Source organism: Pungitius pungitius, chromosome 3, assembly GCF_949316345.1.
Source record: "Pungitius pungitius chromosome 3, fPunPun2.1, whole genome shotgun sequence".
Lineage (NCBI taxonomy): Eukaryota > Metazoa > Chordata > Actinopteri > Perciformes > Gasterosteidae > Pungitius > Pungitius pungitius.
This window is the reverse complement of record NC_084902.1, coordinates 28,598,454-28,614,391: the sequence shown is the minus strand read 5'-3', so window position 1 is coordinate 28,614,391 and position 15,938 is coordinate 28,598,454. Positions and strand designations below refer to the sequence as shown.

The 15,938-nt window shown below is 49.5% G+C and overlaps 1 protein-coding gene across 1 annotated transcript; it reads right to left on the bottom strand.

Annotated features, from left to right (window-relative positions):
- Window positions 1–292: 292 nt before the first annotated feature.
- On the bottom strand, window positions 293–14,758 carry LOC134127009 (DNA-binding protein SATB2-like). Its single transcript, XM_062561537.1, has 12 exons — window positions 13,824–14,758; window positions 9,975–10,166; window positions 8,862–9,047; window positions 6,970–7,096; window positions 6,488–6,611; window positions 5,871–5,973; window positions 4,856–4,906; window positions 4,275–4,738; window positions 3,984–4,196; window positions 3,760–3,912; window positions 2,484–2,675; window positions 293–1,847 (listed from the first exon to the last, which is right to left on the bottom strand). The coding sequence occupies exons 2-12, from the start codon at window positions 10,141–10,143 to the stop codon at window positions 1,284–1,286; spliced, it is 2,346 nt and encodes a 781-aa protein (XP_062417521.1). The 5' UTR covers window positions 10,144–10,166; window positions 13,824–14,758; the 3' UTR covers window positions 293–1,283.
- Between the last annotated feature and the right edge of the window lie 1,180 nt (window positions 14,759–15,938).

Sequence of the window (15,938 nt, the reverse complement as noted above, 5' to 3'; positions counted from 1 at the left end):
AGTTCTCAAGACGCAAATATGAAAAGGGTTCCTACCTGCGGCATGTGATGCATGATGGGAAAACACCTGCAGCCAGAGGCTCTCTGCGTTTCCTTCTCTGGTCATTAATGAATCAGGTGGAGCCACATGGGCCTAAATGCTCGGATGAGAGTGACCTAGAAGCTGGGGTGTCACCATTTGTACCCGAGCATCTCAAATCAGGAGGGTTTTTGTTGGGGGGGGGGGTCTTCAAAAGCCAAACTTTCCACACAGAGCACTTTGGAACGTTTTTTTTTTTTTATAAGATCTTCACAATACAGCGATGATTGTCACATGATCCTCTGTGTTACATACGAGGGCGGATGGAGTTCGCCACGTGGACCTTTTGGTCGACATTTACATCACAACAAACACAAACGCCTTCATTTCTCCTACGGTCTGTAAAAAAAAGAAAAGAGTTGATACTCCTCCATTTGTTTTCACATTTGCAAAGACTTTAAATCAAAGAAAGTAATAAAACAACTATAAGCAGACTCAGATTTGAGTAAATGTAGGTAATAAATATCGATGGGAGTGTAGTGATTTACTGATGAAAGACGTCCTGGTTTGTAAGGAGCTTCTGGCTTCATTGTCTCTTTTGCCAACTTTTGCCAACTTTTGCCTCATGAGGTACGATGTCAGTAGGTTCTTTATTTATTCATTTGCAATTGCTTTAAATATCTCCAGGAAATCCAGGAAATAACCTTGAGGTTTGGGAGGATTTTACTGACAAACACATCACGCCCCGCTTACAGTATTTGTGGTCAGGTTTAATCACATGTGGACTCTGGTGCCAGCTTAACGCCTACAGTGAACCCCGCCTGCCCCCTACCTTTACAGGAAACATAACTTTGAACAGTGAAAATATAATAAACAAATCGTACATAAATAAACACGAACCCCCTGAAGAACTTCTCAAACCGTCCCTCCTGCAGCATAATCCACTGTAATCAGCTTCCATCGGTCTGAATACGCATTTAGACATTGTTTGTGTGTCCTTTGACGGAGCTGTGAAAGAAGGGGATTGTGCTGCAGAGGTGGCTGGACCGCGAACATCACCTTAAAAACCCACTGAGGTGCTGATGAGATCAGCTGGTAGGAACCAAACGCACCGCGGTCCTCTCAGAGCTCTTCTCTTTCCAGTCCAACCTGAAAGACTTTGGCACAGTTCCTCAGATGCTGACGAGCTCCGGTGAATGAAAGCGCGTGTGTGTGTGTGTGTGTGTGTGTGGCTCCGCAGATCGACGGTGACCTCTCAGTTTGTGTTATCTCTGCTGCTCCGCAGAGTGGGGGCTGTCCGGGCTGCTGCAGGGGGACGGGGAGGACGTGGCCCCCTCTGCCTTCTCCGCCTCCATCTCCATCTCCACCTCCACCTCCATCTCTGCGCCTCGCTCTCCTCCCTCCGTCCCCAACGCCTCCACCGACCCCCTCCCGTCCTCGCTCGACCCCTCGGACCCGGAGCGCCCCCGCCCCCCGCCGTCCTCCCCGGGGCCGGGCTCTCGGGCCGCGTTGTGGTGCTTGACGTTGTAGCGCTGGTTCTGGAAGAACTTGACGATGGTGTGCTTGGGCAGGTCCAGCTGGGCCGACAGGGTGTGGATGGCCTCCTGGTCCGGGTAGAGCCCCACGTCGCCGATGAAGCTCTGCAGGGTCCCCAGCGCCTCCAGGGAAATGCGCGTCCGCGAGCGGGCCTTCTTGGGCCCGGCGCCGGGGCTCGCCCCGCGCTGCGGCCCGTCCTCCGGGGCGCGGAGGAGCAGCAGCTGGACGGGCTGTGGGTCCTCGCGCGTCGGCGACGGCGCGGTGGGAGGCCTCAGGGGCGGCCTGTGCGCGGCCTGCAGAGGAGAAAGGAGGATGGATTTACGAGTCTCTCTGTGCAACGATGTCGTGCAGATGTTGTTACAGATGTGTGGTAATAATGCGACAACCATAATAACGCAACATGGCCTCGCTGCAGCTTCACTGCGGATGTTACACCAAGGACCCGAGCAATAAAAGGAACCACTCAGCTCCTCTCCCGTCATTCAGGGGAGTCAAGAAGGAGCGGGGGGGGGGGGGTGAGCAGCACACCCAAACACAGGAATCCAGCGCCATGAGTCTGTGGTCCATCGAAATTAAAAGACCTAAATAGGGATAATGGCAATTCTTTTTTTTTTCTCTGCTTCAATAATTACAGGGAATGTTCTGAATAATATTGAGGTTAGGGCCAGACTGGAGAGCATTTTGGGGTTTTGGGGAGGGGGGGGGGTGGGGTGGAGGAGTGTTCAGCAGGAAATGTGTGGGCCAGTCATTTTACCACTTCTATTTGCAATGACTTATGGGACACAAATAGGACAGACCCTGGCGAGACAGATTTGTTTCTCTTTTAATCTTCCCAGTGACCACAGACGAATCCCCCCACCCCGATAAAAACGGACCCTCGGCTCCATCTGAAAAGGCAGCGGGTACCGACTGGCGGTGCGGCTCGCTACCTGCTGGTCCGGCACCTGCAGGACGGCGTGGAGCCGGTCGCTGTGCTGCTGCCGCGACTCCTCCTCGTAGACCTGGTCCCGGTCGGCCTGCGTCAGCGCCAGGAACCTGCGGATGGTGCACAGGTTCTCCCACAGGGTGCGGTTCTCTGGGCTCGGGCTCTCCTTCCACCTGAGCAGCTCACACAGCCAGCCCTGCGGGGGATTCAGGTGTTTAATCACTCAACGCACCCTTTGATTCTGCATAAGGGATTGTTTTTTTGGGGCAGATTTGGGTCGGTCTCCTTGGTGCCGTGAAGCAGTATTTAAAAAAGGCTTGATTTGATTTGTTTGTTTATCCCGTGTGCGTTTGGAGCCGGCTGCCTCGTGTGGTTTCCATCGCTGTTTACTCACATTATGGTCTTCTAGTTGCTATTTGGACTGAGTGCTGAGCAACAAAATGCTTGCATGTCCCATTCTGCACGTTTATTGGTTTCAGTCTCACTTCTTTCTCAATCATTACGGTTCAAAAATGAGTCTAAAAAGTGTATTTTATCTTAAAATTGAATGAATGAATAATGAATAAAGCACTCTGTGTTGTCTCATAGAAGTTGTTCCCTGAGAGGAGGAATAAAGAAAGCAGGAGGAAAAAGTCGGCGGGTGTATGTGTGTGTGAAGATTAGATTATCTCTGCTGGGCTGACCCAGGATCTGCCACCAGCTGTTGTTTATGCGCAGCCTTCAGCCTGGAAATTAATGGTAATAATGTGATCATGCCTCCGTCATCTTGTCTGTCTTTGCCCTCCGTCTTGCATCCTTCTGCTCCTCCTTCTCCACCCCCTCCATCCATTTACTGCTTTATCATTTCAGGCTTTTTCTCTGTGTCTCCTCAGTCGAGAGCAAAAGTAGGCATTTAAACTTCCTCTCTTAGCCCCCCCCCCCCCCCCCCCCTACACTGTTTAGATCTCCCCCTCCATCACCCGCATTGTTTATGTGAGGATGGAGACACGATGGTCGGCCACAGCGGGTAATCAGATCCTCCACACGCCCACACACACGCGCACACACACACACACACACACACCTGCATGTTACACCCTCATCAGCTCCTTCAAACATCATCAACTCAGCTCAACGATGTGCACGTGTGCTCAGGGACGTCCTACGGGGAGGTCGACGCGCACCGACTCATTCTCAAGGACGTTTGTCGGCGGCACGTTGAACCAAATCATGTGTGCATGCGGGTTCAGGCCCTCTGATAAGAATCAAGGAATGCATCCTTCTGTTTGGTCGGGACTGACCTGACTTTTATTGGCCGCCACCTTGGCGAACAGAGCCTGGGAGACCTTCGCCCTCTTCATCTCCTGCTGGATGTCGTCGTAGATGCCCGACGAGATGTCGACCAACGGGTCCGACCTCGGCGGCGGCTCCGCGGCCGACGCGCTGCACTTTGTCTGCAGCGAGGAAAGTTTCATGTTTCCTGTTGTCTAACATCTGAACACAGTGAGCAGTCCGTCCTGCGTACCTGCGGGGGTCTGAGAGCGTTGCCGGTGGAGACGTGGTTGGTGGAGAGGTTCTGGTTGGAGTTGGCGCTCCTCTCTCTCTCCTCCTGGTAGATGCGGTCTCGCTCGCCCTCCGGCAGGGTGAGGAAGCTCTGCATGGCCTTCAGGTTGACCAGCAGCGACTGGGAGGCCGAACGAGGGTCCTCCTCCTTACGCAGGATCTCTGACAGCAGCCCCTGCAGCCACACACACACACACAGGTGAGCGTTGACATCATCCCACCATCCCCTGGTAGCGCCTTCGCCTCAGTGTACCTGTGTGCGGTTGAAAGCCACGCGGGCAAACACCGCCTGAGAAATGCTGGCCCTCTTCAGCTCGTTCCTGACGTGCTGGTAGATGTTGAAGGAGACCTCGGCCCCCGGGCAGCTCAGGCCCGGCTCGCCCTTGCAGGTGCGCGAGACGGGCGGGTGGTGGAGGAACTGCTGGGGGAGTCCCTGCGGGTGCTGGTGTGCGAGCAGGCGGCCCACGGCCAGCTGCTGGTTGAGGAGGTGCGCCATGGCGAGCTGCTGGCGGACCAGCTGAGGGGAGAGCTGGGGGGGCAGGAGCCCGCCCTGGCCAAGGAGGGGAGGGCCCTGGGCTCGCAGGGGCGGGAGCTGGCTGGCGGGGAGGGGTTGGGGGTCCTGAGCCCCGGGGCTGCCCAGGGAGCCCAGGTGGGTGGGCGAGGGTAAGAGAGAGGGAGGTCGCTGGCTGAGGAGGCTCAGGTCGTACTCCCTCTCCACTGTGGCACCACACACACACACACACACACACACACACACACACACACACACACACAGGGATATAATCCAGTCCAATTTCTAGTCCTTTCATTTGGTCATTGAAGACTTCAACGTACCTTTAATATCGGATTTTTTCTGAGCTAACCACATCTTCTCGATGTATTCACCTGGAGGGGGGGGGGGATACGCATTTTTAGTGACACACTCACACATCAACCAATTTCTAGTTAAACCACCAGTGTAACAACAATACCTCTGCAGTATTCAATCAACACGTGTTGATTAAATAAAGATACCCAGTCTACTGGTTGAACTCTTATCTTCAGGACATAAGAGTCTTCTTTTTTTTTTTACAAAAAAACCTTTTACTTTTTTTTCTCTCAACAGCACAGGTTCGTCTGATGGTGCAGAAGATGCTGTGGTTTCCACGGAGCCCTATCTCCACTGGCTGTCTCCACTACTTCCAGATAAGATCAAATAGTGTCTCCTCTCGAACCCTCCACTGCTCTCCTCAGCTCGTCTCCACGTGAATCTGCTTCTTGTTACGCCTCTGCTGGCTTTGGTTGAGCCACATTTTGGGCTATTAGGGGAATTGAAGTTGGAGTGAGGTTTGGCGGGCCTTCAGATTTTTACCTTCCTAGTGCCTGTGTGCAGATTGAGTTGGTTGTGGGGGGGGTCTGCTGCTGTTTTCCATTAGCAGTTAAGAGCATTTAGTTTTGTCATGTGTATTAAGGGTGACATTAATGCAAACCATGTGTGACAGTCAGTTCCTACTGAGAGCTGTCAGTGACAGACGCCTCATGCAGCAGATTACACACACACACACACACACACACACACACACACACACACACACACACACACACAAAGGGTTCGGACAGATGAATGGGGGAAAAACTCCTACAAAAAGCATCACATTTCAAGCCACGAATCACAAAAAACAAAAGGCGGCCAGGCAGGTGAGACGCTGAGTGCAGTTGTGATAAGTTGTGAGTGTCAGCTTTAGAAAGAGCTCTGACAGCCTCCACTTCTCAAAGCAGCGTGAGGCCCATAAAGCACAAAAAGCCGATGAGTCACCAACTGAGCTGAGCCAAACCGAGCTGAGCCAAACCGGCGAACTCAAACCGTTACCTTTGACGCGCTTGAACCTCTTGTACCAGCGTCCAAACTCCTGGCACTTGGAGGTGGAGACGTTGATGTAGTAGGAACTGTTGACTATCGCTGAGATCATGCTCTGACAGAAAGACAGAAATTCATAAATAAGTCACTCTCCTCGCAGCATGCATTGTGGTCACTTGTAAGGGTTGAAACTCTCTCCCAGGCTGCAAAAAAACACAGACACACACACACACACACACAGACACACACACACACACAGACACCACCCACACTCTTCCCCTAATCACTAATTACATCACGACTAAGTTGTGTGTATAAATCACAAGTCAAAAATGACAGTTTCAAGTCTAACGACTGCAGGCTGTGTGTGAGGAGGATAATTGGGGTGTGCGTGTTTGCAGCCTTTCCCCTGGGACGGTATCAATACTGTGTGTGTGTGTGTGTGTGTGTGTTACGGTGAGATTACACAGTGCTCCAAAGTGTGTGGTGAACTGCTGATGAAAACGCACATGTGTTTAGAGAAAATACTTAGCAGCATCTCAGCTTTCCCTGTGTGTGTGTGTGTGTGCGCTTGACATTTCCATCTCACGGCATGTGGACACCGAGCGATTGGGCTTTGGGCGGCGTACCTGGGAGAGGGGGCACTCCTTGGCCAGCGCGCTCTGGTTGGTCTCTCTGAGCAGCTCTCGGAGGGCGCTCCTCACGGTGGCGTGGGTCCACTGCTCCGACGGCAGCTCCGCCAGCCGCGCAAAGCTGCACACGCGAGGCAAAGAAGCGGTGAGTAGGAGAGCTCCCCGCTTAAAGGTTCGTTCTGCTCCCTCGCTCTCACCTTTTTGTGTCTCTAAGCTACAGCGGCTTGGGCGCTAAACTGACCTGTTTGTTACCACAGCTGCATGAAGCAGACCACATATGGTGGTTCAGTACTGCAGAGTCACAAGCGGATCTGCTAATGTGTTGAACATGAAACAACTGTTTTCCACGGTCAAAACATAAGGGACATCTGAGCGTTTTGGGGTTGATTTTTCTTAGTGAGGAAATACTAAAAGTAAGTCTGAAGCAACCCGCGACCCCAATGTGAGTTAAACTTAACAAAGGCGCAGCCCGTGCCGACCTGTGCAGGAGGATCCGCAGTGTGACCATGTGGTAGACGTCCAGCAGCATGTCGGCCACTGTGGCCTCCGGGGCGTCCGTTAGGTAGTGGATGGGCATCGGCTTCCACTGGCCCACTTTGATGATGCCTGGGGAGCAGAACACACACAGATACCTCACACGCACGTCGTCTGCTGGATGGCAGAAATCTAGATATGACCCAACCTGCTTGTATGTGTGTGTGTCTGTGTGTGTGTGGGGGGGCGGGGAGAGGCCCCTCCCGGTCTTGGAGCATCGTCTCGGGTTGAACATTCCCCAAACCTTCCAAGAACCGTGACTGGAAGCGCAAATCTAAACAGGCCTAATCGCGTTAGGATCTGCTAAATCAAACACAGACCCTGCTTGGCCTCGGCCTGCCAGCCTCCACTGGGTGTGTGTGTGTGTGTGTGTGTGTGTGTCTTCATTGCAGGAGGATGGTAGTGATAAGGGCAAAAGAACAAAGCCTACTCTCCTGGGACTCCACAGTTGATTAATCAGAGGAGAAATGTCAAATCAGCTCGGCATTAAGGGCCGAGATGTTGATGCACTGAGTAAACACTGTGAGGTCACTGATCTGCTGTCTCACTGCACAACGTCTGAACCCTCGTGTCTGTCGGTTCCTGTGTGTCCTGCAGCTGACTTTGCTTAAGCGATGACTTTGAATGGTTCAACATGTCCTCAGCAGGTTGTTGCTGGTACGGGTAACTTTGAAACTTCTGCTGGTCTCGTCCGTGTGGGGTGAAAGAAACAAGAGGTTCATGCCGTCGGTGCCAAATGAATGTTTTAGGGTTAAATCGAGCTGCATGCAAATCTCTCAGCTTTCAGAATGCCTGCCCAGGAAGGTGATGACTGTAACTAGGGATTAACTTCACACGCACAGAGACTATTTTAAACACACTCAAAATAACTAATATTGAATAAAGTTTGGGATGTTTATGTGAAAACATGGCCTGAAGTTTAATTAGACTGCTTCTTTTTGCACACTAACTCACCAAAGCCCATGTGAAATTCACAGCAGAATCCATATACCCTAAATAAGAAATAGCCTCTTTTAATCAGCCATAATGTTCAAGTTAGTTAAAGAACCCCCCCCCCCTTGGCAGTTAAGAGTTCAAAAATACGTATAGCCGTACCGCCAAAGTTATGCAAGATGCAATTCAATGGCAGAAGAAAATAGAAGAGACTCTGTATAATTTTGGTTGCGACCACACTGGGGGAAAAAAATGCATGACTTCAGCCAAAAATTATTTATTTGAAAAGAAAAGGCTTATTTCTCAGAACAAAACGTCGCCGTTTGGGGAGAGGCGAGGGGGGGTCGCAGGGCGTCGGCTACTTGGTCGGAGCGCCCTGTGTTTACGGGACACACCAGGAATGTCAAACTGCCACGCTCCCCCCGTGCGTGTGTGTGTGTGTGTGTGAGTGTGTTGTTTCACAGATGACTGGATGTCGTCTGCCTTCTTGTTTCAAACACAAAATGATGGGAAAAAGTTTTTGGTCCCGGACCGCGACACAGTGTTCAATCTCTAAATTACCTTCTTGGTAAATACCGCCCCTGTGAACATTTCACCATCCCCCCCCCCCCCCCACCAAAAAAACCCACTGAAACACTGGCGTTCCCTGTTAAGATGTGAGAAGCGGAGGCAGATGCTTTTTGTCAGCGACTGAAGGTACTTTTGTTAAATGGTGTCAATCAAAGTGTCATTAAAGTCCTTCACTGCAGAGTTCTTCTCGATACGATGGCATGTGACATTGGACGATATCCAGCAATACATTATATAATTTGTATTGAACCTTTGGCTATTAAGTGAGAAAGATGTGAGAAGTGGTTTCATTGATCTGAACACACACACACACACACACACAGAGCGTACTTACCACTTGCCTGTGCCGCTGAGCTGTGGGAGTATCCCAGAGCGACCAGCGCCGTCTCCACCAGCTGCGTGAAGAGGACGTCCTTGTGCACCAACACAAACTCGGCGTGGCGGTCGCCGGGCCCCCCGCAGTCGCCGGCTCGGCCCGCGTCGGCGTGCTCCACCACGCAGTAGACGGGGATCATCAGACCTGGTCGGGGAGGGAGAGAGGGAGGGAGGGAGAGAGGGAGAGTTACAGGAGGAGAGGCCTCAGACTCGTTGACACCGGCTCTGTGTTTAGTCTGGAAGTGGGTCGCCAGGCTGGGTCGAGCATTTCGGGGTGCAAACGGCATTCAGCAACTGTAGCCTGCAGACGAATGCACTTGCAGCCGCTTGGGATCGGCTGGTTCAGACCGTCACAGCCCGGACCCGGAGCCCCGTCACAGAAAACTGCACATTTCAAATATAAAGAAAATGGAAATCATACCAAGCGGAGGGCGGAGTAGACCTGCAGCGAGAGTCTGGATAGTCGGAGTCTAGACTTCATTTTGATCGTTGAGCAAGAAAGCGTTTTCTACATTTATGGAAGTCAACGGAACACAACCCGAGCAGCTCGGAACGTTGTTTGATCCGTGCACGATGCATCTGTGCATCAACCCCATCGAGCGATCGATCCTCCTCCACCTGACGGAGGGGCAGGACCCGAGCACGCCATTGGCCAACAAGACAAATCCCCCCCTGAGGGAAAGGGCGTGTGTGTGTGTGTGTGTGTGTGTGCGCCGTTACACTGTTTGTGTGATGAGGCGTGATGATGTTCCCAACTGCATGAGAGGATAATGGGCATTTGTGCGTGAGTGTTTTCCGTGTTGGGTATTTTTGAGTTTACATGCAGCTTTATTACCAACGAGCGAGGCGGACGTCGCCTTCCTTTTGGTGCACACACACACACACACACACACACACACACACACACAAACACACACACACGAGAAGAACGATGACACGCGCACACACATAAGAGAAGAATCTAAAGGGCCCCCCGTCGTTCAATTTAGCAGATTTAAAAGCCCTCGGGCCTCGTGACTCGTGTTGAGGTGGTGCAGGTTGCTGTCAGGTGCACAGTGTGTCACGGCCTCACCCCCCAGCGGCCTCAGCGCCGCGCCGCTGCGTCGCATGCCGTTGACCTCCCGGCGGCCGGACCTCCAGGGCGGGGGGGGTCCGCCGGCGGAGGCGGGGCTCTCCCCTCTCTCCTCCGGGCTGGCGCTGTCCCGAGGGCCGGGGCTCCCGGCTGCCCCGCGCTGCTCCATCCCCCCCGGCACGGAGCGGCACCCTGCGGGGACACACAGCGGCTCGCTTTAGTGCGCGTCGAGCCGAAGATCAAAGCGCACGAGGCGCTGAATGTTTCAGTTGTTACAGAAGCGAGTTCCCGCTCACACACACACACACACACACACACACACACACACACACACACACACACACACACACACACACACACACAGGGAGTATATCATATTCCACACTGCGCCAGTGTTGACAGCGAAGGGCAATTAGAGGCGGTTTCATCAAGAAGCGGCGCGCTTTGTTGAGCGAGGCACGTTTCCCGGTGCCCCCGCACACAGGGGGAGGCCGTGAGGACCACAGCGAGAGGCCGGGGCATCTGGGACCGATCACATGGCACTAAATACAGGCCGCCGTGTTGCTCTCTGTTTGGACACGTCGGGAGAAAAACGGTACAGGTTTGCGATGACAGACGGGACGAAGCGCTCTGTACACCGTCTACCGGGAAAGAAAAAAAAACAGTTGACCAATAGGAATCGAGTATTCAACAGATTTCCACAGCTGTCAAACTGTGAAACTCTTAAAAAACGACGCTGTCACGTGACACCACGTCACGGATCACAACTTCCCGAGGCTCCCGTGTGCCCAGAAGCATACGCGTTAAAGAATGTAAATATGCGTCGCCATAGATGCTCACATCTGAGGTCTTCATTTTGATTTAGAACCATAAAATCGGTTCCTTGGCTGTCAGAGGGAAACATTTAAGAGCAGAAAAAGCCCCAAAGACACTTTTATCAACCATGTGGACACAAACCTGCTTGGTGGGTGTTTCTCTGCCCACTGTGTGGTTTCCACTGGTCGGAACGCCAAGCCGCCAGCGACCCAAAAGCGCTGCGTGATTATAATGAAACACACATGCCGAATTATCAGCTCCCTCAAAAAAAAAAGAAAAAACAAGACAGAAGAAATATGAAATGGTGGAGAACGTGGCTGGAGCACCTGGTGGAACCGACGTCTCTTACTGCACTAAACGACGACATCGCAGGACTAAAGAACGCGTTTCGTTCATCTCTTCATGGGGTTAAAAACATCTCATCTTTACGGGGGGGGCTTTCCAGGCCTGAATAACTGGCTGCATTACATCCGTCTAAGTCCTTTTCTCAAATCAACACAATGGGCACAGTGCCGATTAAACTCCTGACATTTAATCTGTGGGAGCAGGCGTGTGCGTCTGCTGTCTGTCTCCTGCAGCTCGTGCGCCCGCCCTTCGATGAACGCGTTTTTGAATCATTCAGCGGCCCCCAATCCGCCTCCTCGTGCCCTCCGTTTGTTCTGGTCCCGGATCAGGAGACACCGTGTGACCGGATGAAGATACCTGACCCGTCTGTCACGCGCCTATCAGGAAAAATCACAAGTGCTTGCCGTCTTTTCACGGGAGACATTTTGACCCGTTAGAGGTGTCGCCGATGACGTCACGGAAGGAGGCCGCAGCGACTTCATTCGCCGTCGTCACACTTCACACCTCGATGTCACGGCGTCTCCTGTGAAACATCACAACCCAGGTTCCCTTTTGGCGCCGCACCAACACACTCGTGTGTTCTGTGGCAGGGTTTAACACGTAAAAGTATTTTTTTTATTTTTTTCTTTACACGTCGTCCTTTTCGTCAACAATTACAAGACGGGGAATTTATTCCTTATTTTCTAATTAACGTCCTCATTCTGTTGCCTTTCTCTATACTTTAAACTCTCATTATTAATCAAAATGTACATAAGTCTGTTTCAAGCCAAACGTACTTAAAAAAGTACTTTACCAGGCTAATAGGCTTTTATATCATTAATGCGGTAGGAAAGAGGTGTGGGGGTGGTGGTGGGGGGGGGGGGGGGCTTTGTTACGCTCGAAAAGAGTCTCCCCCTGACATGAAACCACTTGAAGAGACCACAGACTTAGGAGCACACATGGAGGCCAAATGTGGAGTCACTCAGTAGCCCACAGAGAACCTCCGTAGGAGATCCACCCGGGGGGGGGGGGGGGGGGGTCCACTTCATGGGGGGGCCTCTCGAGTGTCTTTAAGAGAGCTTCAAGGGGCCTTTAACGGCATTTTAGATGTTCACAGTGATTAAATGAACCGCGAGCCAGCTAAGTGGGGGCGCTAACGTGGCGTCTGAGGACCCCACCCCCCCTCCTCGGGGGGCCCAGAGAGAGTTCGGTCTCACAAGAGTTTCTTCCAGCAGCAATCGTGGGGTCTGGTGACACATCAGAGGGCCCTCGAGGCGGGACTCAAGGGCCCTTCATGGAGTGTCCTTGAAAGGATACAAGGACGCCCCCAAAAATCAGGGGGTCCTGGCTTTGTTCATTGCCGAGGTGATCTCAGAGCTGAGGGCGCCTTTAAAGCTTCTACAACAACGATGCAATATACGCAAAAGGCCGTGAACACGGGCCAAAATATTTCACTTCAGTATAATTAAATATAAATTGATCTAAAACAATATTTAGTTCATAGTAAAAGGAAAACATTTAAGTGGGAATAATAATATTTAGTGTGAATATCATCATTTTTAGACTTTAAAACAGTATCAGCTCGTTTTATTATAATGTAATAAAACATTACTGAGTCACATATTTATGGATCTCTGAAGCAGCTTGTTTAAAAAATATTATTATGTGGAAATCATGCTTAGATTATTAGATTAAATCTCTAGTAAATTTGGCAGATTCAGAAAACAGAGGAATCAGTAGTTTCTCCGTAGTTTAGCGGCGCTAACATGGAAGCTAACGGCTAGTTGGGTCTGGATTCATTCTCCTTCAGTCTTAAGTATTCATCTTTATGATTTTAACCGCCGGAGAATCCTTTAAAAAGTGGTTTTGAATTGAATATATAATTTTAGCAATAGGAGGAATGTTGATTGCAAACACACGCACCCTCCTCCCCAACTGAAGAGATATGACAATAAATGGCATTATTTAAAACTCCTTTTATTAGATCTTCTTATTTTCTCGTCACTTTTTATATTTATCTGATCATATTACATATGTTAAGTTATTCCTCCAGTCAACTAGTTTGCAATTATTTTTATCATCCTCAAAACATAAAGATGTAAAAGCTGAATAGAAAATTAACTTTGATCATTTTCAGATTAATGCTGAAAACCAGTCTGGATCCACATGTTTATCAAGTCATTGAAAAGAAGAATAGTAGATTATTATTAAATAGAAGAACTGACAGTCCCTCCATTAACATTCAAAAATACATTTCGTCAAGAATTAGTTCAAATATTTATCTCAAATTGAGCAAAATAAAAAAATAAATTGTATGAAAAATGAAATTTAATTTTTTTAATAAAATAATTATACTATATACTATTAACAGTATTTCTTCAGTACGAACCAAACATTGGATATTGTGATTAATATGTACCTTAACTAATTTAATTCATCATATCTCAGTGACAGCTCTGTTGCCGTGGTGATACTGTGAATATCGGATATTGAGAAACATACATGTTTATAGAGAACATTACACATTTTGGTTAAAGCCAACATTCCACCTACTTCACTGAAATAAAACCAAATAGCTTGAGTCCACCTGATCAACTGTTGCTAATGAATTCAGCCTTAAAAGCGCAGTGAAACAAACATTACAACATTAAATCCGCTATTGACTGTTTGATGCATAGCTTCAATCAGCTGTTCTGGGTTCTCACTCACTTTTCAAGAAGTCACCGTGTCTGCCGGGGAATAAACTCCATCCATTGGTGAGCAGGAGAGAATCCAGCCTGAGAGGAGGAGAACTTCACCAGCGCTTTCCCCCCCTTTGTGTCGAGAGCGGCGCTCTGCGTGAAGACGAGGAGGGACGAGGAGGGACGAGGAGGGAGGAGGACGGACGAGGACACACTGCTGCTGCCTGCGGAGCAAAGAGCAGCAGAGTGACACGTGTGGAGAGAGGGAGAGAGAGAGAGAGACTGAGAGAGGGAGGGAGGGAGGGAGGGGGAGCATTTGGGAGGGAAACCCAAAGAGAGACACAAGAGGATAACAAAATGTTGCATTTATCTTTAAATACTGTGGCATTTAAACTCTGCAGCAGAATAGACCCAATTAAGTAAAAACCAGCGATTTAAAAAAAAAAGGAGAAAGATCTTTACTGTAGAACGTCGTGCACTGAATGGATAACGCGATCACCGAATTAGAAAAGATGATTCATTTCCCAGATGTTGAGTCGGCAGAGAGCGGGAGGATTAATGGAACGTGTCATTTCTAAAGTTACAAACGATCAGAAGGGCTGTGGGAGAGAAGATGGCTTCCAGATAAACCTTGTGTTTCCCTGCAAATCTCACAGTCTGCAGCTTTGAAAAAGTCCAACCTGTAGCGGCGGCCTGCTCCTAATCCCAGAGGAGATGTGATTTTGTTTCTTACGGGTCGCCTTCGTTCTCTTCCCCAGCACCGAGATGTTCAGACTCCTCTCCAGCTTCCCTTAATGGAATGAACTAAAATGCCTTTGACTCGTTCATTTGTTCACGTGCAGATTAAAGCAGTTTAGTTAAATAAGTAAAAAAAACTGGCCTGCAAAGTAGTGTGGTTTAATTTGTATTAGATCTCCTCTGGAGATTTATTTAGATCCAGATAAATATTTAAATTCTCATTTTATAAATGATTAATATATTATATATAATATATATACTAATTCTGATTAAGATTTGTGACTTTTACATCACAATTCCCAGAATGACGTATTATCAAAATCTCCCCTTTTTTCCTCCAGTTTCATTCGGATTCTAAATTCAGAATAATGTTTGTTAGTGTGTCTGCTGCTGCTCAGCCTTCCTTCATTTATTCAGGATGGAGGAAGCGTCACCTATCATTACGACTCGGCCTGTCTGAAGGCCTCCTCTGCTGGTCTCCCTCTCTCTCTCTCCCCCTGTGTGTGTGTGTCTGTGTGTAAACTGCCACCACTTGTCTGTCCTACATCATCGTAAGTATCTTTGACAGCTCACCACCAGTGTGTGTTTGTGTCTGTGTGTGTGTGTGTGTGTGATGGAATGCAATTAAAGCGCGCCTTCACCAGGCTGCAACCAGCTCTGATTACCGGTTTACTGTGGCGCTGAGGAAACAATTATTTCATTCTGAACCTGGACTCTGATTTCAATCTATAACGACTGAGATATTTAGGGTTTTTTTAACTGCCCCAAACAGAAGGAAACGTAGAGGGGCGCTTGTTCTCTTTCCCTGGAGAGATGCTGCCCCCTTGTGGTGGAAATGGTAATGACAACCTCACGTCTGACCTAAAGTACACCTAAAAGGTAGATCCCAAAAGTGTCGACAGTGTCTGAGACATTTAACAGTTAAGCCAGAAAAAGTGGAAGAAGGCAAAAATCTTGACTAACTTGAATTGTATGAGCAGCTGCATTATCTGTGTTCTATTGTTCTCACACATGTAGTCTAAAATGAATTCAAGTTTCCAAAGGTTTCCATTACAGAAAACATGGTTAAATTCAGGTTTAAGCGGGAAAATAAAAGGTGAAACACGGACATCTAGTGGCCATTTGATGAGCTCCATCCATGGAGGTTTTATTCCCAAATGAGAACAGAAGTTTGACATTTATATAACTAAATAAAGCCCCATTTGCATTAATGTCTGAGTGTGTTAGTGCACTTCCCTGAGTGTGTTTATGTAGCGTGATCCTTCTGCAACACACGAACCATTGACTCAAATGTTGGATGTCGTTCTGGTGACGAAGCAGTCGTCTGAATCACAACGTGATCTGCGGCTGTGAAAGAGAACGAGGACACACGCGTGAATGCACATCGTTTCCGTTCTCGATGGAG